This window comes from Scyliorhinus canicula, chromosome 8, assembly GCF_902713615.1.
Source record: "Scyliorhinus canicula chromosome 8, sScyCan1.1, whole genome shotgun sequence".
NCBI lineage: Eukaryota > Metazoa > Chordata > Chondrichthyes > Carcharhiniformes > Scyliorhinidae > Scyliorhinus > Scyliorhinus canicula.
Window position 1 is genome coordinate 197,562,302 of NC_052153.1, and position 22,469 is coordinate 197,584,770.

General features: G+C 54.5%; 1 protein-coding gene across 1 annotated transcript in view; it reads right to left on the minus strand.

The window, feature by feature from the left end:
- Window positions 1-22,469, minus strand: part of spef2 (sperm flagellar 2) — a 293,647-nt gene that overhangs the window by 22,771 nt on the left and 248,407 nt on the right. Inside the window, 3 exon segments of the mRNA XM_038803926.1 lie at window positions 290-472; window positions 6,740-6,846; window positions 9,176-9,405. Coding sequence (XP_038659854.1) covers window positions 290-472; window positions 6,740-6,846; window positions 9,176-9,405 — 520 coding nt within the window.

Genomic DNA, 22,469 nt, shown 5'->3' on the forward strand with positions numbered 1-22,469 from the left:
GGAGAGCCTGCTGGTCCTGCCATTGGCTGGGGGGGGGGGGGGGGGGGGGGGGGGTCGCTGTTACGGGATGCTGCCAGAACAGTATTTTCTGTTTCCATTTCACATTTCCAGCATCTGCAGAATTTTGCTTGTATTCGGCTGTTATAAATGTTACATCCCTCAGCAGCGAACCCAGGATTGCGTGCGCCTTTACTCCACAGGGTCTGTGCGCTTGCCCAGTGCTGTAGCTCTATGCACATTATAGCCTCATTGAGCTGGCACGCCCTGTCTCAGTAAGCAGTGATTTTACCTGATTGTACTGCTCCTCTGTAACATAGCCAGTTTCTGACGTGTCTAACCCCTGGAACCTGGTCTTGGTGGCCAGCAAGTCGGTCAGCGATGGGTACGGCCATGGCTGTGCAGCTGACAGCAGAAATCGTCGCCAGTCCAACAAATCTGACTCTGGAGTCAGAGTCCGTGTGATATCCAACACCTGCGAAGAGAGCGAACAGCAATCAATTAAAATAAGAGATTGAAACTCACACTGAGGGATTAACACCAGTTAGATCATGTGGCGCTAACAATTGTACACAAAGACTCGAGTGAAGTACAAGAGAGGCTTTATTGCTGTGAGATGCTATTCCTCCGGTGGCAGCTGTAGAATAATATCTCAGTGAAGTTAGCGCATATTTATACACAAGCTCCCTGTGGGCGGAGCTAGCCGGCAGGGGTTTACCGGAGGAACCTGTATTACAGGTACAGCCATACATCCCCCTACTGCAGCACACATATATACAGTGGTTATATCACCACAGATCAGTAACACAGGATCTGGGGGAGAGGGGTTACTGAGTGACAGTGTGAGGGAGCTGGGGGACAGGGGTTACTGAGTGACAGTCTGAGGGAGCTGGATTAACATCAATAGAGATACAGTCAGTAACACAGGGTGCTGGGGGGAGAGGGGTTACTGAGTGACAGTGTGAGGGAGCTGGATTAGCATCAGTCGAGATACAGTCAGTAACACAGGGTGCTGGGGGGAGAGGGGTTACTGAGTGACAGTGTGAGGGAGCTGGATTAGCATCAGTAGAGATACAGTCAGTAACACAGGGTGCTGGGGGGAGAGGGGTTACTGAGTGACAGTGTGAGGGAGCTGGATTAGCATCAGTAGAGATACAGTCAGTAACACAGGGTGCTGGGGGAGAGGGGTTACTGAGTGACAGTGTGAGGGAGCTGGATTAACATCAGTAGAGATACAGTCAGTAACACAGTACTGGGGGAGAGGGGTTACTGAGTGACAGTGTGAGGGAGCTGGATTAACATCAGTAGAGATACAGTCAGTAACACAGGGTGCTGGGGGGAGAGGGGTTACTGAGTGACAGTGTGAGGGAGCTGGATTAACATCAGTAGAGATACAGTCAGTAACACAGGGTGCTGGGGGAGAGGGGTTACTGAGTGACAGTGTGAGGGAGCTGGATTAACATCAGTAGAGATACAGTCAGTAACACAGTACTGGGGGAGAGGGGTTACTGAGTGACAGTGTGAGGGAGCTGGATTAACATCAGTAGAGATACAGTCAGTAACACAGTACTGGGGGAGAGGGGTTACTGAGTGACAGTCTGAGGGAGCTGGATTAACATCAGTAGAGATACAGTCAGTAACACAGGGTGCTGGGGGGAGAGGGGTTACTGAGTGACAGTGTGAGGGAGCTGGATTAACATCAGTAGAGATACAGTCAGTAACACAGGGTGCTGGCGGGAGAGGGGTTACTGAGTGACAGTGTGAGGGAGCTGGGGGGAGAGGGGTTACTGAGTGACAGTGTGAGGGAGCTGGAGTAACATCAGTAGAGATACAGTCAGTAACACAGTACTGGGGGAGAGGGGTTACTGAGTGACAGTGTGAGGGAGCTGGATTAACATCAGTAGAGATACAGTCAGTAACACAGGGAGCCGGGGGAGAGGGGTTACTGAGTGACAGTGTGAGGGAGCTGGATTAACATCAGTAGAGATACAGTCAGTAACACAGGGTGCTGGGGGGGAGAGGGGTTACTGAGTGACAGTCTGAGGGAGCTGGATTAACATCAGTAGAGATACAGTCAGTAACACAGGGTGCTGGGGGAGAGGGGTTACTGAGTGACAGTCTGAGGGAGCTGGATTAACATCAGTAGAGATACAGTCAGTAACACAGTACTGGGGGAGAGGGGTTACTGAGTGACAGTCTGAGGGAGCTGGATTAACATCAGTAGAGATACAGTCAGTAACACAGGGTGCTGGGGGGAGGGGTTACTGAGTGACAGTGTGAGGGAGCTGGAGTAACATCAGTAGAGATACAGTCAGTAACACAGGGTGCTGGGGGAGAGGGGGGTTACTGAGTGACAGTGTGAGGGAGCTGGATTAACATCAGTAGAGATACAGTCAGTAACACAGGGTGCTGGGGGAGAGGGGTTACTGAGTGACAGTCTGAGGGAGCTGGATTAACATCAGTAGGGATACAGTCAGTAACACAGGGTGCTGGGGGGAGAGGGGTTACTGAGTGACAGTGTGAGGGAGCTGGATTAACATCAGTAGAGATACAGTCAGTAACACAGGGTGCTGGGAGAGTGGGGTTACTGAGTGACAGTGTGAGGGAGCTGGATTAACATCAGTAGGGATACAGTCAGTAACGCAGGGAGCTGGGGGAGAGGGGTTACTGAGTGACAGTGTGAGGGAGCTGGATTAACATCAGTAGAGATACAGTCAGTAACACAGGGTGCTGGGGGAGAGGGGGGGTTACTGAGTGACAGTGTGAGGGAGCTGGATTAACATCAGTAGGGATACAGTCAGTAACACAGGGAGCTGGGGGAGAGGGGTTACTGAGTGACAGTCTGAGGGAGCTGGATTAACATCAGTAGAGATACAGTCAGTAACACAGGGTGCTGGGGGGAGAGGGGTTACTGAGTGACAGTGTGAGGGAGCTGGATTAACATCAGTAGGGATACAGTCAGTAACACAGGGTGCTGGGGGGAGAGGGGTTACTGAGTGACAGTGTGAGGGAGCTGGATTAACATCAGTAGAGATACAGTCAGTAACACAGGGTGCTGGGAGAGTGGGGTTACTGAGTGACAGTGTGAGGGAGCTGGATTAACATCAGTAGGGATACAGTCAGTAACACAGGGAGCTGGGGGAGAGGGGTTACTGAGTGACAGTGAGAGGGAGCTGGATTAACATCAGTAGAGATACAGTCAGTAACACAGGGTGCTGGGGGAGAGGGGTTACTGAGTGACAGTGTGAGGGAGCTGGGGGAGAGGGGTTACTGAGTGACAGTGTGAGGGAGCTGGAGTAACATCAGTAGAGATACAGTCAGTAACACAGTACTGGGGGAGAGGGGTTACTGAGTGACAGTGTGAGGGAGCTGGATTAACATCAGTAGAGATACAGTCAGTAACACAGGGAGCCGGGGGAGAGGGGTTACTGAGTGACAGTGTGAGGGAGCTGGATTAACATCAGTAGAGATACAGTCAGTAACACAGGGTGCTGGGGGGAGAGGGGTTACTGAGTGACAGTCTGAGGGAGCTGGATTAACATCAGTAGAGATACAGTCAGTAACACAGGGTGCTGGGGGAGAGGGGGGTTACTGAGTGACAGTGTGAGGGAGCTGGATTAACATCAGTAGAGATACAGTCAGTAACACAGGGTGCTGGGGGAGAGGGGTTACTGAGTGACAGTCTGAGGGAGCTGGATTAACATCAGTAGAGATACAGTCAGTAACACAGTACTGGGGGAGAGGGGTTACTGAGTGACAGTCTGAGGGAGCTGGATTAACATCAGTAGAGATACAGTCAGTAACACAGGGTGCTGGGGGGAGGGGTTACTGAGTGACAGTGTGAGGGAGCTGGAGTAACATCAGTAGAGATACAGTCAGTAACACAGGGTGCTGGGGGAGAGGGGGGTTACTGAGTGACAGTGTGAGGGAGCTGGATTAACATCAGTAGAGATACAGTCAGTAACACAGGGTGCTGGGGGAGAGGGGTTACTGAGTGACAGTCTGAGGGAGCTGGATTAACATCAGTAGAGATACAGTCAGTAACACAGGGTGCTGGGGGGAGAGGGGTTACTGAGTGACAGTGTGAGGGAGCTGGATTAACATCAGTAGGGATACAGTCAGTAACACAGGGTGCTGGGGGGAGAGGGGTTACTGAGTGACAGTGTGAGGGAGCTGGATTAACATCAGTAGAGATACAGTCAGTAACACAGGGTGCTGGGAGAGTGGGGTTACTGAGTGACAGTGTGAGGGAGCTGGATTAACATCAGTAGGGATACAGTCAGTAACGCAGGGAGCTGGGGGAGAGGGGTTACTGAGTGACAGTCTGAGGGAGCTGGATTAACATCAGTAGAGATACAGTCAGTAACACAGGGTGCTGGGGGAGAGGGGGGTTACTGAGTGACAGTGTGAGGGAGCTGGATTAACATCAGTAGGGATACAGTCAGTAACACAGGGAGCTGGGGGAGAGGGGTTACTGAGTGACAGTCTGAGGGAGCTGGATTAACATCAGTAGAGATACAGTCAGTAACACAGGGTGCTGGGGGGAGAGGGGTTACTGAGTGACAGTGTGAGGGAGCTGGATTAACATCAGTAGGGATACAGTCAGTAACACAGGGTGCTGGGGGGAGAGGGGTTACTGAGTGACAGTGTGAGGGAGCTGGATTAACATCAGTAGAGATACAGTCAGTAACACAGGGTGCTGGGAGAGTGGGGTTACTGAGTGACAGTGTGAGGGAGCTGGATTAACATCAGTAGGGATACAGTCAGTAACACAGGGAGCTGGGGGAGAGGGGTTACTGAGTGACAGTGAGAGGGAGCTGGATTAACATCAGTAGAGATACAGTCAGTAACACAGGGTGCTGGGGGAGAGGGGTTACTGAGTGACAGTGTGAGGGAGCTGGGGGAGAGGGGTTACTGAGTGACAGTGTGAGGGAGCTGGAGTAACATCAGTAGAGATACAGTCAGTAACACAGTACTGGGGGAGAGGGGTTACTGAGTGACAGTGTGAGGGAGCTGGATTAACATCAGTAGAGATACAGTCAGTAACACAGGGAGCCGGGGGAGAGGGGTTACTGAGTGACAGTGTGAGGGAGCTGGATTAACATCAGTAGAGATACAGTCAGTAACACAGGGTGCTGGGGGAGAGGGGTTACTGAGTGACAGTGTGAGGGAGCTGGATTAACATCAGTACAGATACAGTCAGTAACACAGGGTGCTGGGGGGAGGGGTTACTGAGTGACAGTGTGAGAGAGCTGGGGGGAGAGGGGTTACTGAGTGACAGTGTGAGGGAGCTGGGGGAGAGGGGTTACTGAGTGACAGTGTGAGGGAGCTGGGGGAGAGGGGTTACTGAGTGACAGTGTGAGGGAGCTGGGGGGAGAGGGGTTACTGAGTGACAGTGTGAGGGAGCTGGATCAGTAGAGATACAGTCAGTAACACAGGGTGCTGGGGGAGAGGGGTTACAGAGTGACAGTCTGAGGGAGCTGGATTAACATCAGTAGAGATACAGTCAGTAACACAGGGTGCTGGGGGAGAGGGGTTACTGAGTGACAGTCTGAGGGAGCTGGATTAACATCAGTAGAGATACAGTCAGTAACACAGTACTGGGGGAGAGGGGTTACTGAGTGACAGTCTGAGGGAGCTGGATTGACATCAGTAGAGATACAGTCAGTAACACAGGGTGCTGGGGGAGAGGGGGGTTACTGAGTGACAGTGTGAGGGAGCTGGATTAACATCAGTAGAGATACAGTCAGTAACACAGGGTGCTGGGGGAGAGGGGTTACTGAGTGACAGTCTGAGGGAGCTGGATTAACATCAGTAGAGATACAGTCAGTAACACAGGGTGCTGGGGGGAGAGGGGTTACTGAGTGACAGTGTGAGGGAGCTGGATTAACATCAGTAGGGATACAGTCAGTAACACAGGGTGCTGGGGGGAGAGGGGTTACTGAGTGACAGTGTGAGGGAGCTGGATTAACATCAGTAGAGATACAGTCAGTAACACAGGGTGCTGGGAGAGTGGGGTTACTGAGTGACAGTGTGAGGGAGCTGGATTAACATCAGTAGGGATACAGTCAGTAACGCAGGGAGCTGGGGGAGAGGGGTTACTGAGTGACAGTGTGAGGGAGCTGGATTAACATCAGTAGAGATACAGTCAGTAACACAGGGTGCTGGGGGAGAGGGGGGTTACTGAGTGACAGTGTGAGGGAGCTGGATTAACATCAGTAGAGATACAGTCAGTAACACAGGGAGCTGGGGGAGAGGGGTTACTGAGTGACAGTCTGAGGGAGCTGGATTAACATCAGTACAGATACAGTCAGTAACACAGGGTGCTGGGGGAGAGGGGTTACTGAGTGACAGTGAGAGGGAGCTGGATTAACATCAGTAGAGATACAGTCAGTAACACAGGGTGCTGGGGGAGAGGGGTTACTGAGTGACAGTGTGAGGAAGCTGGGGGAGAGGGGTTACTGAGTGACAGTGTGAGGGAGCTAGGGGAGAGGGGTTACTGAGTGACAGTGTGAGGAAGCTGGGGGAGAGGGGTTACTGAGTGACAGTGTGAGGGAGCTGGGGGAGAGGGGTTACTGAGTGACAGTGTGAGGGTGCTGGGGGAGAGGGGTTACTGAGTAACAGTCTGAGGGAGCTGGATTAACATCAGTACAGATACAAAGAACCAAGAACAATACAGCACAGGAACAGGAAAAAATGAATTGGGTACTCTAAATTTATTTTTTTAAAAGAATCGGTCCACCTGTGTGTAAGACATAGCCTTCCATTGATCAGGCAGTTGTTCAGTGCTAAGGTCCAGTGAGACGAGATCCTGTAAAAGCTCAATGAATGTCTTTTTCAGCATTAACCCTGCAATAGAAACAAGAAGGAGTTACAATCATAATCCAGCAGCAAAACCATGATTTTATTCAGGCTGTGAGGAACATAGGGTTTCGGAGCAGGATTAGCCCGATGACCTGCTTCACCATCCAGTAAAACCATGGTTGTGTTGATTTTGTTCTGAGCTCCACTTTTCTGTCTGCCATAGAAACCCATAGAAACACACATTAACCCTTAGAACCCCTTTTAAACCCATCTAAACCTAGAAAAAACCCAGAGGAACACACAGAAACCCTTAGAACCTCAGAGAATCCCAACCAAACCCCAAAGAAAACCCATAGAAACCCTTAGGATCCCACATAATAAACCCATCAAAACCCTTAGGATCCCACATAATAAACCCATCAAAACCCTTAGGATCCCACATAATAAACCCATCAAAACCCTTAGAAACCACAGAAAACCCCACAGAAAACCAAAGTAACCCAAACAGAATATACCACGGGTCTACTGCATGGGAATACCCCACGGGAATACCCCACGGGAATACCCCACGGGAATACCCCACGGGAATACCCCAAGGGAATACCGCGCAGGAATACCCCACGGGAATACCCCAAGGGAATACCCCACGGGAATACCCCACGGCAATACCCCACGGGAATACCCCACGGGAATACCCCACGGGAATACCCCAAGGGAATACCCCACGGGAATACCCCACGGCAATACCCCACGGGAATACCCCACGGGAATACCGCACGGGAATACCCCAAGGGAATACCGCGCGGGAATACCCCACGGGAATACCGCACGGGAATACCCCAAGGGAATACCGCGCGGGAATACCCCACGGGAATACCCCACGGGAATACCACGCGGGAATACCCCACGTGAATACCCAGCGGGAATACCCCACGTGAATACCCCACGGGAATACCCCACGGGAATACCCCACGGGAATACCCCGTGGGAATACCCCACGGGAATACCCCACGGGAATACCCCGCGGGAATACCCCACGGGAATACCCCACGGGAATACCCCACGGGAATACCCCACGGGAATACCCCATGTGAATACCCCGCAGGAATACCTCATGGGAATACCCCGCGGGAATACCCCACGGGAATACCCCACGGGAATACCCCACGGGTATACCCCACGGCAATACCCCACGGGTATACCCCGCGGGAATACCCCACGGCAATACCCCACGGGAATACCCCACGGGAATACCCCACGGCAATACCCCACGGGAATACCCCACGGGAATACCCCGCGGGAATACCCCACGGGAATACCCAACGGGAATACCCCACGGGTATACCCCATGGCAATACCCCACGGGTATACCCCGCGGGAATACCCCACGGCAATACCGCACGGGAATACCCCACGGGAATACCCCACGGGAATACCCCACGGAAATACCCCACATGATTACCCCGCGGGAATACCCCACGGAAATACCCCACGGGAATACCACACGGAAATACCCCACAGGACCTTTCCTTGCAATTGTAGAAGGTGAAACTCCTGCCCTATTGCCTCTTCTTCTTCACTGGTCAAGGTCCCTGTGCTGCTTCGAGACAAACAGTAGTTAACAGCGAGGTTAACTGATGAAAGGCAGATCAGTAACAGGCAAAGAGCTCAGTATAACAGGTCAAACCACTTTGCCTCCAGGTTCCATTGCCACTGTAGCTTTTGGAGCACTGCTCCTTCCTCAGGGAAATGAAAAGATAGATTCCAGAAACTTAAGACTTAATTACCGAAATGCTCACATTCAAAGTATCGTCTTGCATCTTTGGCTCTGTCTATATACATATGTTTCTAGAATTTCAGCAATAAATCAAGATACAACAAAAGGAACACAACCATTTCAACTGAACTGCCCTGGCCCTGAAGGCCATATCAGTCAGACTGGGTGGTGAGGAAACCAGCAAAAGGGAAAAACATACTCGACCTCATCCTCACCAATCTGCCTGCTGCAGATGTATCTGTCCATGACAGTGTTGGTAGAAGTGACCACCGTGTGGAGACAAAGCCCCGTCTTCACATTGAGGATACCCTCCATCGTGTTGTGAGGCACTACCACTGTGCTAACTGAGATAGACTTTGGACGGACGTATCAACTTAAGACCTGGCATCCATTAGGCGCTGTGGACCATCAGCAGCAGCAGAATTGTATTCAGCCACAATCTGCAACCTCATGGCCCGGCACATCCCCCACTCTGCCATTAATGTCACACCTGGTTCAACGAGCAGCATTGGAGAGTCTGCCAGGACCAACACCTTTGAAGTGTGCTCCCCCACACTTGATAAGTCTATTACAGCTTTCCTTTGACTGAGGGCTCACCTGTGGGTGCTACCAGCAGGAACTGCCGATAGAGGTTTTGGAGCTGCTCAATTGTTAGCTCGCCATCCTTTGCAATCTCTTCGGAAGGCAAACGTGTGAGTGGTGGTGGGTCTGGTATCATCTTCACATCACCATTGACAAAGAACTCCCTCTTGTGGAGGATCAGCTGGTGCTCAATCTGCGTGCCAGTGTCCACATGCTGGAGGCCAACATCGAGCAGAGCGTTGACGCTGAACAATCACAAGGTAAAGGGAGAATTATAATCAGAAGCTGGAACCACAGGACTGTGCTATTCATCAGAGAGAACGATGAAATACAATAATATCCACTCAGCCATCGCTGAGTACCGCAGGGCTAAATAATTCCACGCATTAACGGGGACAGAGAGGGATTAAATCGAAAGGAAGGAATGGAATCCCTATAATGGGTTGCAAAAAGTTGGTTTACAGGTGCAACAGGTGATTAAGAAGGCAAATGGAATGTTGTCCTTCATTGCTAGAGGGATGGAGTTTAAGACTAGGGAGGTTATGTTGCAATTGTATAAGGTGTTAGTGCGGCCACACCTGGAGTATTGTGTTCAGTTTTGGTCTCCTTACTTGAGAAAGGACGTACTGGCGCTGGAGGGTGTGCAGAGGAGATTCACTAGGTTAATCCCAGAGCTGAAGGGGTTGGATTATGAGGAGAGGTTGAGTAGACTGGGACTGTACTCATTGGAATTTAGAAGGATGAGGGGGGATCTTATAGAAACATTTAAAATTATGAAGGGAATAGATAGGATAGATGCGGGCAGGTTGTTTCCACTGGCGGGTGACAGCAGAACTAGGGGACATAGCCTCAAAATAAGGGGAAGTAGATTTAGGACTGAGTTTAGGAGGAACTTCTTCACCCAAAGGGTTGTGAATCTAAGGAATTCCTTGCCCAGTGAAGCAGTTGAGGCTCCTTCATTACATGTTTTTAAGGTAAAGATAGATAGTTTTTTGAAGAATAAAGGGATTAAGGGTTATGGTGTTCGGGCTGGAAAGTGGAGCTGAGTCCACAAAAGATCAGCCATGATCTAATTGAGTGGCGGAGCAGGCTCGAGGGGCCAGATGGCCGACTCCTGCTCCTAGTTCTTATGTAATATGTATTGGACTCTTCCTCCAGCAGTCTGCTAGTGGGCCTACAAGAGGAGTGGTGTTGCTAGATTTAGTTGTGGTAATTAAATATATCTGTGTTATCCAATACTCTCAGCACTCGCTACATGTGGTAAATGAGCCACAGACACGTGGTTACTGATGCTCTTGCGACTAGAACCCTGCAGCAGCTGCCTTGAGACGGAGGACCCGGTTCCAGATCCAATCCGTGGCCACGTCGCTGTAACAAGGGAATCCAGCAGAACAAACAGCCCTTAGCTTTAAAAAAAACTGCAGCTGAGCACCACTGGAGTTTCACAAGATGTAGTAAAGAGGCTCAAATGAAGGAAATTAAAGCTTGATGGAATATTTTTATTACTCGACCATCACTCGCCACTTCACAGCCCAACTGGACACTGTGCAGCCCAACTGGACACTGTGCAGCCCAACTGGACACTGCACAGCCCAACTGGACACTGCACAGCCCAACTGGACACTGTGTTGCACAACTGGACACTGCACAGCCCAACTGGACACTGCACAGCCCAACTGGACACTGCACAGCCCAACTGGACACTGCACAGCCCAACTGGGCACTGTGCAGCCCAACTGGACACTGCACAGCCCAACTGGACACTGCACAGCCCAACTGGACACTGCACAGCCCAACTGGACACTGCACAGCCCAACTGGGCACTGTGCAGCCCAACTGGACACTGCACAGCCCAACTGGACACTGCACAGCCCAACTGGACACTGCACAGCCCAACTGGACACTGTGCAGCCCAACTGGACACTGCACAGCCCAACTGGACACTGTGCAGCCCAACTGGACACTGCACAGCCCAACTGGACACTGTGCTCCCCAACTGGACATTGTGTTGCCCAACTGGACACTGCACAGCCCAACTGGACTCTGTGCAGCCCAACTGGACACTGCACAGCCCAACTGGACTCTGTGCTACCCAACTGGACACTGCACAGCCCAACTGGACACTGTGCAGCCCAACTGGACACTGCGCAGCCCAACTGGACACTGCACAGCCCAACTGGACACTGCACAGCCCAACTGGACACTGCACAGCCCAACTGGACACTGTGCTGCCCAACTGGAAACTGCACAGCCCAACTGGACACTGTGCAGCCCAACTGGACACTGTGCAGCCCAACTGGACACTGAGCTACCCAGTTGGACACTGCGCAGCCCAACTGGACACTGTGCAGCCCAACTGGACACTGAGCTGCTCAACTGGACACTGCACAGCCCAACTGGACACTGTGCTGCCCAACTGGACACTGCACAGACCAACCGGACACTGCATTGCCCAACTGGACACTGTGCAGCCCAACTGGACACTGAGCTGCCCAACTGGACACTGAGCTGCCCAACTGGACACTGCACAGCCCAACTGGACACTGCAGAGCCCAACTGGACACTGCGCAGACCAACTGGACACTGTGCACCCAACTGGACACTGTGCAGCCCAACTGGACACTGTGCTCCCCAACTGGACACTGTGCAGCCCAACTGGACACTGCACAGCCCAACTGGACACTGTGCAGCCCAATTGGACACTGTGCTACCCAACTGGACACTGTGCAGCCCAACTGGACACTGAGCTACCCAGTTGGACACTGCGCAGCCCAACTGGACACTGTGCAGCCCAACTGGACACTGTGCAGCCCAACTGGACACTGCACAGCCCAACTGGACACTGTACAGCCCAACTGGACACTGCACAGCCCAACTGGACACTGTGCTGCCCAACTGGACACTGTGCAGCCCAACTGCACACTCTGCTGCCCAACTGGACACTGTGCTGCCCAACTGGACACTGTGCTGCCCAACTGGTCACTGCACAGCCCAGCTGGACACTGCACAGCCCAACTGGACACTGCACAGCCCAACTGGACACTGCACAGCCCAACTGGACACTGTGCTGCCCAACTGGACACTGTACAGCCCAACTGGACACTGTGCTGCCCAATTGGACACTGTGCTACCCAACTGGACACTGTGCAGCCCAACTGGACACTGAGCTACCCAACTGGACACTGCACAGCCCAACTGGACACTGTGCTGCTCAACTGGACACTGTGCTGCCCAACTGGATCCAGCAGAGGGCTGTAGAGCGGAGCTGCTGATTGGCTGTTGCGGGTAAAATATGCATCAGTGCATTGCGGTCACTGTATCCAGAACGTGTACCTGAGCAAGACAGCCTTCGTATTCAAGTGAAGGGAAGTATCCAGCAGAGGGCAGCTGAGCGGAGCTGCTGATTGGCTGTTGCGGGGAAAATTTGCATCAGTGCATTGCGGTCACTGTATCTTGAAGGTGGTTTGTGGATGAGCTGTTGTCAAGTGACAGTTACACCCCAAACACTTCCTCAGTGTTTCCCTCCCTACCTCCTCCTCTAACAAAAAAAACAATCACTGGAAGGAACCCAGCCGAGTAAAGATCAAGAGGGAGACTCGAGGGCAGGTAGAAGTAGAAAGAGGTTGAACCGTGACGTCACAGCCTGCAGGTAAGTGATTGGCTGGTGACTGGTAAGTAGTTTTTCTTTTCCCTGAGGTGTTCTCGTGCGGAGCGCAGTGGTTGCTGGCTAAGTGTTTTATGTCATGTGAGAGTGCCTTTAAGAAATGGATGTTTAAGCAATGTACCTTTAAGAAATGCAGTGATGTCAGAGTGTGGGTGGAGTTGGGCTTTAGCTCAGCCATTTTGCAGTTTTTAGTTTCAGTTTGGGGAGAAAGCTGGGAGTGTCTGTGTGTTTTGCTGAGAGCTGCTTGAAAGGAGAAATCCAGTTCTGAGAAAGCATTTTGAGAAGTGCCTGTGTTGGCTGTGTGCTGCATGAAAATGTGCTGGGGCTGAAGGCTGATATATCTTTCCCATCCAACAGAAAATATATACTAACTGCAACCTGGTGTTACGTTTTTGTGAAGGTGAAGTCTTTGGATCTGTAAAGGAACAGTTTGCAGGATTGGGTAGTGTTGTATTATTTTTGGGGTTATCTTTGAAGTAAGGGGTGTTAAGTGATCCAATGTTTATTTAAAAAGGTTAAGTTGAGTTCATGGAATAAACATTGTTTTGTTTTAAAAACCACGTGTCCATAATTGTAATACCACACCTGGGGAACAAGTCGTGTGCTTCAAAAGCAACAATACATTAAAGGAAGAGGTTGGTTGAACACCATGATACATTTTGTGGTTCTGAAAATGCCTCTCCCACAACATTTATTTTTTCCTGTATTTAAGTTGGGCGGTTCCTCAACCCGAGACACTTCATTTGTAGTGTCCCCCACCCTTCCACCTCCTCTAACCTAAGGGGTAGAGTGAATAACAGGTAAGCTCTTTCTTTCTTTTTCTTGTTTTATCTAGAGGGGATGGCAGGGAAGGCAGTACAATGTTCCTCCTGCAGAATGTTTGAGGTGAGGGGCGCCGTCAGTGTCCCTGCTGATTTCACCTGTGGGAAGTGCACCCATCTCCAGCTCCTCAGAAACCGCGTTAGGGAGCTGGAGCTGGAGCTGGATGAACTCCGGATCATTCGGGAGGCAGAGGTGGTCATAGATAGTAGCTTCAGGGATGTAGTTACTCCGAAGAATCAAGCTAGATGGGTGACGGTGAGAGGGGCTGGGAGGAAACAGTCAGTACAGGGATCCTCTGTGGTCGTTTCCCTCAGTAACAAGTAAACCGTTTTGGATACTGTTGAGGGGGACAACCTACCAGGGGTAAGCCACGGTGAACGGATCTCCAGCACTGGGTCTGTCCCTGTGGCTCAGAAGGGAAGGAGGGAGACGAGAGCAATAGTTATTGGGGCCTCGAGGGTTAGAGGGACAGATAGATGGTTCTGTGCCTCCCGGGTGCCAGGGTCCATGACGTCTCGGACTGTGATTTCAAAATCCTTAAGGGGGAGGGGGAACAGTCACAAGTTGTGGTACACATCGGTACCAACGACATAGGTAAGAGAAGGGACGGGGATTTAAACAGGAATTTAGGGAGCTAGGGTGGAAGCTGAGAGCCAGGACAAACCATGTTGTCATCTCTGGTTTGTTGCCGGTGCCACGTGCTAGCGAGGTGAGGAACAGGGAGAGAGTGCAGATAAACACATGGCTGCAGGGATGGTGTAGGAGGGAGGGTTTCAGTTACATGGATAATTGGAGCACATTCTGGGGAAGGTGGGACCTGTACAAACAGGACAGTTTACACCTGAACCAGAGGGGCACCAATATCCTGAGAGGGAAATTTGCTGCGGCCCCTCGGGGGGGGGGTTAAACTAATTTGTCAGGGGGCTGGGAAAACTAGCTGTAGTCCAGAAGCCAGTGTTGAGAGTAGTGAGGTACTGAGGAGAGTATCAAGGTCGCAGGAGTGTACTGGCAGACAGGTGGGTTGAAGTGTGTCTACTTCAATGCAAGGAGCATCCGGAATAAGGTTGGTGAACTTGGAGCGTGGATTGGTACTTGGGACTACGATGTTGTGGCCATTACGGAGACATGGTTAGAACAGGGACAGGAATAGTTGTTGGAAGTTCCAGGGTATGGATGTGTTCAGCTGCCCATCTAAACTAAAATCTTCTACTCTTCCTGGGTCCGTATCCCTCTATTCCCAGCCTATTCATGTATTTGTCAAGATGCCCCTTAAACGTCACTATCGTCCCTGCTTCCACCACCTCCTCCGGCAGCGAGTTCCAGGCACCCACTACCCTCTGTGCAGAAAAACTTACCTCGGACATCTACTCTAAACCTTGCTCCTCACACCTTAAACCTATGCCCCCTAGTAATTGACCCCTCCACCCTGGGGAAAAGCCTCTGAGTATCCACTCTGTCTATGCCCCTCATAATTTTGTAGACCTCTATCAGGTCGCCCTTTAACCACCGACATTCCAGTGAGAACAAACCGAGTTTATTCAGCCTCTCCTCATAGCTAATGCCCTCCATACCAGGCAACATTAAATTAATATTTTGTTTCTGTAATTACAAAGGAAATGGATGTTGCAGATATAATCGTCCAGGAAGAATACTGTGAGATATTGGAGGAAGCACTCGAAGGATTGAAATCCTTGAAAGTTGATCAGTTACCAGGGCCAGATAGATTGTTTCTGAGGCGACTGAATGTAGTCAGGAAGGAGATAGCAGATACTCTGAGGGGCGGTGTCATAATATCCACTCGTATATAATGAGATGCAGACAGGCAGTGATTGACACACAGGATGACCAATGAACACATAACACAGAACAACCAATCACCAGACAGGACACCACCACTATAAAGCCCACAAGACTCCCGCTCTCTCGGGACCCAGATACTGAGACAGTCAGAGTGCACAAGCTAGTGAGCACTATCACCATGTGGTAGCTGGTAAGTCTGGTCGAGCCAGTAAGAGGTCGTCAGTTGGATTAGTAGAGTGTCAACCCACAGCTGAACATGTACAGCCGTTCATAGTTAAATAAAACCGTGTTGGATTGTCTCCGGTGTCAGACGTTTGTTTCTAGCTTCCCTGCATCCAGTTGCAGTCAACGTTGAACCAACCTGCCTAACACACCAGGCGGCACGGTAGCACAGTGGTTAGCACTGTTGCTTTACAGCACTAGCATCCCCTTGGGTCACTGTCAGTGCAGAGTCTTCACGTTCTACCCGTGTCTGCGTGGGTTTCCTCCGGGTGCTCCGGTTTCCTAACACAATTCCTGAAAGACGTGCTGTTAGGTGAATTGGACATTCTGAATTCTCCCTCTGTACCCGAACAGGCGCTGGAGTGTGGCGACTAGGGGCTTTTCACAGTAACTTCATTGCAGTGTTAATGTAAGCCTACTTGTGACAATAAAGATCAAAAGAAAGAAAGAGGTGGTGTTGAATGCTGCGATTCTGAGAGACGAAGCGGCCACCGATCCTCCGATTGGCTGGGGGTTAGCCGGCAGGCAGCGTAGGGCAGCCGGCTCTAACTGCTGACATGGCCGGAGGATTGCCGGGTCCGTGGCCGCGCATGGTGGCCACGCCGTGCTACATGACGCCGGCCGCTCGCAGATCCGGCCTACCAAATAGTGCCCCCCCTTTGGCAAAGCTTTCCACCGCCGGACAACCACCGGACAAGCCCCCGGATGGCTATTCCCCGGACCAGCCCCCCGGACCAGCCCCCGGATGCCTATCCCCCGGACCAGCCCCCGGACCAGCCCCTGGATGCCTATCCCCCGGACCAGCCCCCGGACCAGCCCCCGGACCAGCCCCCGGACCAGCCCCCGGATGGCTATTCCCCGGACCAGCCCCCGGATGCCTATCCCCCGGACCAGCCCCCGGACCAGCCCCTGGATGCCTATCCCCCGGACCAGTCCCCGGACCAGTCCCCGGACCAGCCCCCGGACCAGCCCCCGGATGGCTATTCCCCTGGACCAGCCCCCGGATGGCTACTCCCCGGATCAGCCCCCGGATGCCTATCCCCCGGACCAGCCCCCGGATGGCTATTCCCCGGACCAGCCCCCGGATGGCTATTCCCCGGACCAGCCCCCGGATGGCTATTCCCCGGACCAGCCCCCGGACCAGCCCCCGGACCAGCCCCCGGATGGCTATTACCCCGGACCAGCCCCCGGATGCCTATCCCCCGGACCAGCCCCCGGATTGCTATTCCCCGGACCAGCCCCCGGATGCCTATCCCCCGGACCAGCCCCCGGATGGCTATTCCCCGGACCAGCCCCCGGATGCCTATCCCCCGGACTAGCCCCCGGATGGCTATCCCCCGGACTAGCCCCCGGATGGCTATCCCCCGGACTAGCCCCCGGATGGCTATTCTCCCGGACTAGCCCCCGGATGGTTATTCCCCCGGACTAGCCCCCGGACCAGCCCCCGGATGGCTATTCCCCCGGACTAGCCCCCGGATGGCTATTCCCCCGGACCAGCCCCCGGATGGCTATTCCCCCGGACCAGCCCCCGGATGCCTATCCCCCGGACCAGCCCCCGGATGCCTATCCCCCGGACCAGCCCCCGGATGCCTATCCCCCGGACCAGCCCCCGGATGCCTATCCCCCGGACCAGCCCCTGGATGCCTATCCCCCGGACCAGCCCCTGGATGGCTATTCCCTCGGACCAGCCCCCGGATGGCTATTCCCTCGGACCAGCCCCCGGATGGCTATTCCCCGGACCAGCCCCCGGATGGCTATTCCCTCGGACCAGCCCCCGGATGGCTATTCCCCGGACCAGCCCCCGGATGCCTATCCCCCCGGATGCCTATCCCCCGGACCAGCCCCCGGATGGCTATTCCCCCGGACCAGCCCCCGGATGCCTATCCCCCGGACCAGCCCCCGGATGCCTATCCCCCGGACCAGCCCCCGGATGCCTATCCCCCGGACTAGCCCCTGGATGCCTATCCCCCCGGATGCCTATCCCCCGGACCAGCCCCCGGATGCCTATCCCCCGGACCAGCCCCCGGATGCCTATTCCCTCGGACCAGCCCCCGGATGGCTATCCCCCGGACCAGCCCCCGGATGGCTATCCCCTGGACCAGCCCCCTGGACTGTGGCGGAACCGCAGCCGGCACAATGAGTTCCCGAAAAGAAAGACCACATGCGCCCCACGCCGTCAGGAACTCGGCACATTGTGGGCAGAACATCAGTGGGGAGGGTCTCCAGTGACAGCCTGAAGCCGTCTCGACGGCATGCGTCATACTCTGTATTTACACCATTTTGAAGGAGGTATTGCAAAAGCAGCACCACCCCTGGTTTCGCCACCAGCGTGGATTCTCCGGCTAATTGGCAAACGCGATTTCAGCATGGGAGACCGGAGAATCTCACCCCCTGCGTTCAGCATGGAGGAGTAACTGATTAATAAGCTGATGGTGGCCGATACGTGGTAACCAGCAGGAGGTTTCCTTGCCCATGTTTAACCTGAATCCCTGAGACTTCATGGGGTCCAGAGTCGATGTTGGGGATTCCCAGGGTAACTCGCTCCCGACTGTATCCCACTGTGCCCCCGGCCAGCTCTGCTGGGTCTGTCCTGCCGGTCAGACAGGCCATACCCAGGAATGGTGACAGTGTGTCTGGGACATTGACTATAAGGTATGATTCTGGGAGTGTGACTATGTCAGGCTGTTGCTTGACTAGTCTGTGAGAAGCTCTCCAAACTTTGGCACAAGCCCCCAGATGTTAGTAAGGAGGGCTTTGCAGGGTCGGCAGGGCTGGGGGGCAGGGCTGGGGGGCAGGGCTGGGGGGCAGGGCTGGGGGGCAGGGTCGGCAGGGCTGGGGGGCAGGGCTGGGAGGGCTGGGAGGCAGGGTCGGCAGGGCTGGGGGGCAGGGCTGGGGGGCAGGGCTGGGGGGCAGGGCTGGGGGGCAGGGTCGGCAGGGCGGGGGGCAGGGCTGGGGGGCAGGGTCGGCAGGGCTGGGGGGCAGGGCGGGGAGCAGGGTCGGCAGGCTGCCTGGGGGGCAGGGCTGGGGGCAGGGTCGGCAGGGCAGGGGGGGGCAGGGTCGGCAGGGCTGGGGGGCAGGGCTGGGGGGCAGGGCTGGGGGGCAGGGTCGGCAGGGCTGGGGGGCAGGGCTGGGGGGCAGGGTCAGCAGGGCTGGGGGGCAGGGCTGGGGGGCAGGGCTGGGAGGCAGGGTCGGCAGGGCTGGGGGGCAGGGCTGGGGGGCAGGGCTGGGGGGCAGGGGCGGCAGGGCGGGGGGCAGGGCTGGGAGGGCTGGGAGCAGGGTACGGCAGGGCTGGGGGGCAGGGCTGGGGGGCAGGGCTGGGGGGCAGGGCTGGGGGGCAGGGTCAGCAGGGCTGGGGGCAGGGCTGGGGGGCAGGGCTGGAGGCAGGGTCGGCAGGGCTGGGGGCAGGGCTGGGGGGCAGGGCTGGGGGGCAGGGTCGGCAGGGCTGGGGGCAGGGCTGGGAGGGCTGGGGGGCAGGGCTGGGGGGCAGGGTCGGCAGGGCTGGGGGCAGGGTCGGCAGGGCTGGGGGGCAGGGCTGGGGGGCAGGGCTGGGGGGCAGGGTCGGCAGGGCTGGGGGCAGGGCTGGGGGCAGGGCTGGGGGCAGGGCTGGGGGCAGGGCTGGGGGCAGGGCTGGGGGCAGGGCTGGGGGGCAGGGCTGGGGGGCAGGGTCGGCAGGGCTGGGGGGCAGGGCTGGGGGGCAGGCCGGGGGCAGGGCTGGGGGGCAGGGCTGGGGGGCAGGGTCGGCAGGGCTGGGGGGCAGGGCTGGGGGGCAGGGCTGGGGGGCAGGGCTGGGGGGCAGGGTCGGCAGGGCTGGGGGGCAGGGCTGGGGGGCAGGGCTGGGGGGCAGGGCTGGGGGGCAGGGCTGGGAGGCAGGGCTGGGGGGCAGGGCTGGGGGGCAGGGCTGGGAGGCAGGGTCGGCAGGGCTGGGGGGCAGGGCTGGGGGGCAGGGCTGGGGGACAGGGCTGGGGGGCAGGGTCGGCAGGGCTGGGGGGCAGGGCTGGGGGGCAGGGCTGGGGGGCAGGGCTGGGAGGCAGGGTCGGCAGGGCTGGGGGGCAGGGCTGGGGGGCAGGGCTGGGGGGCAGGGTCGGCAGGGCTGGGGGGCAGGGTCGGCAGGGCTGGGGGGCAGGGTCGGCAGGGCTGAGGGGCAGGGCTGGGGGGCAGGGTCGGCAGGGCTGGGGGGCAGGGCTGGGTTTACCGTTGTCGTTTCCGGTGCCTGGGCCGATGCCGGGTGGTCTGTCCGGTTTCATTCCTGCTTTGTGTTTTTGTAGAGGTTGAATACGGAGGTTCTCGCTCGGCCATTTCAGAGTCACCCGCATTGCTGTGGGTCTGGAGTCACATGTAGGCAAATTTCACATAAGGACGGCAGATTTCCTTCCCGAAAGGACATTCGTGAACCGGATGAGTTTTTCCAACAATCGGCAATGGTTTCATGATCATCATTACAGTTTAAATTCCAGATATTTTATTGTGTTTCAATTCCTGCCGTGGTGGGATTGGAACCCGGGTCCCTAGATCATTGTCCTGGGTCTCTGGATTACTAGTCCAGCGACAATACCACTATGCCACCACCTCCCCTGCCATTGCTTTACCCGATATAGTCATGTCCCCAACAGTATCCAAACGGTCTATCTGTTAGAAAGGGACAGTAAGAAGTCTTACAACACCAGGTTAAAGTCCAACAGGTTTGTTTCAAACACAAGCTTTCGGAGCACTGCTCCTTCCTCAAGTGAATGGAGAGATATGTTCCAGAAACATTTATATAGACAAAGTCAGAGATGCCAGACAATGCTTGGAATGCGAGCATTAGCGGGTAATCAATTCATTACAGAACCAGGGAGAGGGATAATCACAGGTTAAAGAGGTGTGAATTGTCTCTAGCCAGGACAGTTGGTAGGATTTCGCAAGCCCAGGCCAGATGGTTGGGGGGGGGGGGTGAATGTAATGCGACATGAATCCCAGGTCCTGGTTGAGGCCGTATTCATGTGTGCGGAACTTAGCTATAAGTGTCTGCTCGGCGATTCTGCGTTGTCGCGTGTCCTGAAGACCGCCTTGGAGAACGCTTACCCGAAGATCAGAGGCTGAATGCCCTTGACTGCTGAAGTGTTCCCCGACTGGAAGGGAACATTCCTGCCTGGTGATTGTCGCACGATGTCCGTTCATTCGTTGTTGCAGTGTCTGCATGGTCTCGCCAATGTACCACGCTTCGGGACATCCTTTCCTGCAGCGTAAGAGGTAGACAACATTGGTCGAGTCGCACGAGTATGTGCCGAGTACCTGGTGGGTGGTGTTACCACGTGTAATGGTGGTACCCAAGTCGATGATCTGGCATGTCTTGCAGAGATTGCCCTGGCAGGGTTGTGTGGTGTCGTGGTCGTTGTTCTGAAGGCTGGGTAATTTGCTGCAAACAATGGTTTGTTTGAGGTTGCGCGGTTGTTTGAAGGCAAGTAGTGGGGGTGTGGGGATGGCCTTGGCAAGATGTTCATCTTCATTGATGATGTGTTGAAGGCTGCGAAGAAGATGTCGTAGTTTCTCCGCCCCAGGAAAGTACTGGACGACGAAGGGTACTCTGTCGGTTGTGTCCCGTGTTTGTCTTCTGAGAAGGTCGGTGCGGTTTTTTGCTGTGGCGCGTTGGAACTGTCGATCGATGAGTCGAGCGCCATATCCCGTTCGTACGAGGGCATCTTTCAGCATCTGTAGGTGTCTGTTACGCTCCTCCTCGTCTGAGCAGATCCTGTGTATACGGAGGGCTTGTCCATAGGGGATGGCTTTTTTAACTTGTTTCGGATGAAAGCTGGAGAAGTGGAGCATCGTGGGGTTATCTGTGGGCTTGCGGTAAAGCGAGGTGCTGAGTTGACCGTCCTTGATGGAGATGAGTGTGTCCAAGAATGCAACTGAATTTGGAGAATAGTCCATGGTGAGTCTGATGGTGGGATGGAACTTATTGATCTCATCGTGTAGTCGATCCCAGGGTATAGATGCTTCAGGAGGGATAGAGAGGGAGGTAAAAGGGGTGGAGGAGTTGCATTACTGGTCAGAGATGATATCACAGCTGTGATTAAGGAGGGCACGATGGAGGTTTCGAGCACTGAGGCAATATGGGTAGAGCTAAGAAATAGGAAGGGTCAGTAACATTGTTGGGACTTTACTACAGGCCTCCCAAAAGCGAGCGTGAAGTAGAGGTACAAATATACAGACAGATTATAGAAAAATGTAGGAGCAATAGGGTGGTCGTGATGGGAGATTTTAACTTCCCCAACATTGGGGGGCTGGTTTAGCTCACTCAGCTAAATCGCTGGCTTTCAAAGCAGACCAAGCAGGCCAGTAGCACGGTTCGATTCCCGTACCAGCCTCCCCGGACAGACGCCGGAATGTGACGACTCGGGGCTTTTCACAGTAACTTCATTGAAGCCTACTCGTGACAATAAGCGATTTTCATTTTCATTTCATTAAATGGGACTCATGTAGTGTTGGAGGTGTAGATGGAGCAGAATTTGTAAGGAGCATCCAGGAGAGTTTTTTAGAGCAGTATGTAAATAGTCCAACTCGGGAAGGGGCCATACTGGACCTGGTATTGGGGAATGATCCCGGCCAGGTGGTTGAAGTTTCAGTCAGTGATTACTTTGGGAATAGCGATCACAATTCCGTAAGTTTTAGAATACTCATGGACAAGGGGCAGCAGGGTAGCATGGTGGTTAGCATAAATGCTTCACAGCTCCAGGGTCCCAGGTTTGATTCCCGGCTGGGTCACTGTCTGTGTGGAGTCTGCACGTCCTCCCCCTGTGTGCGTGGGTTTCCTCCGGGTGC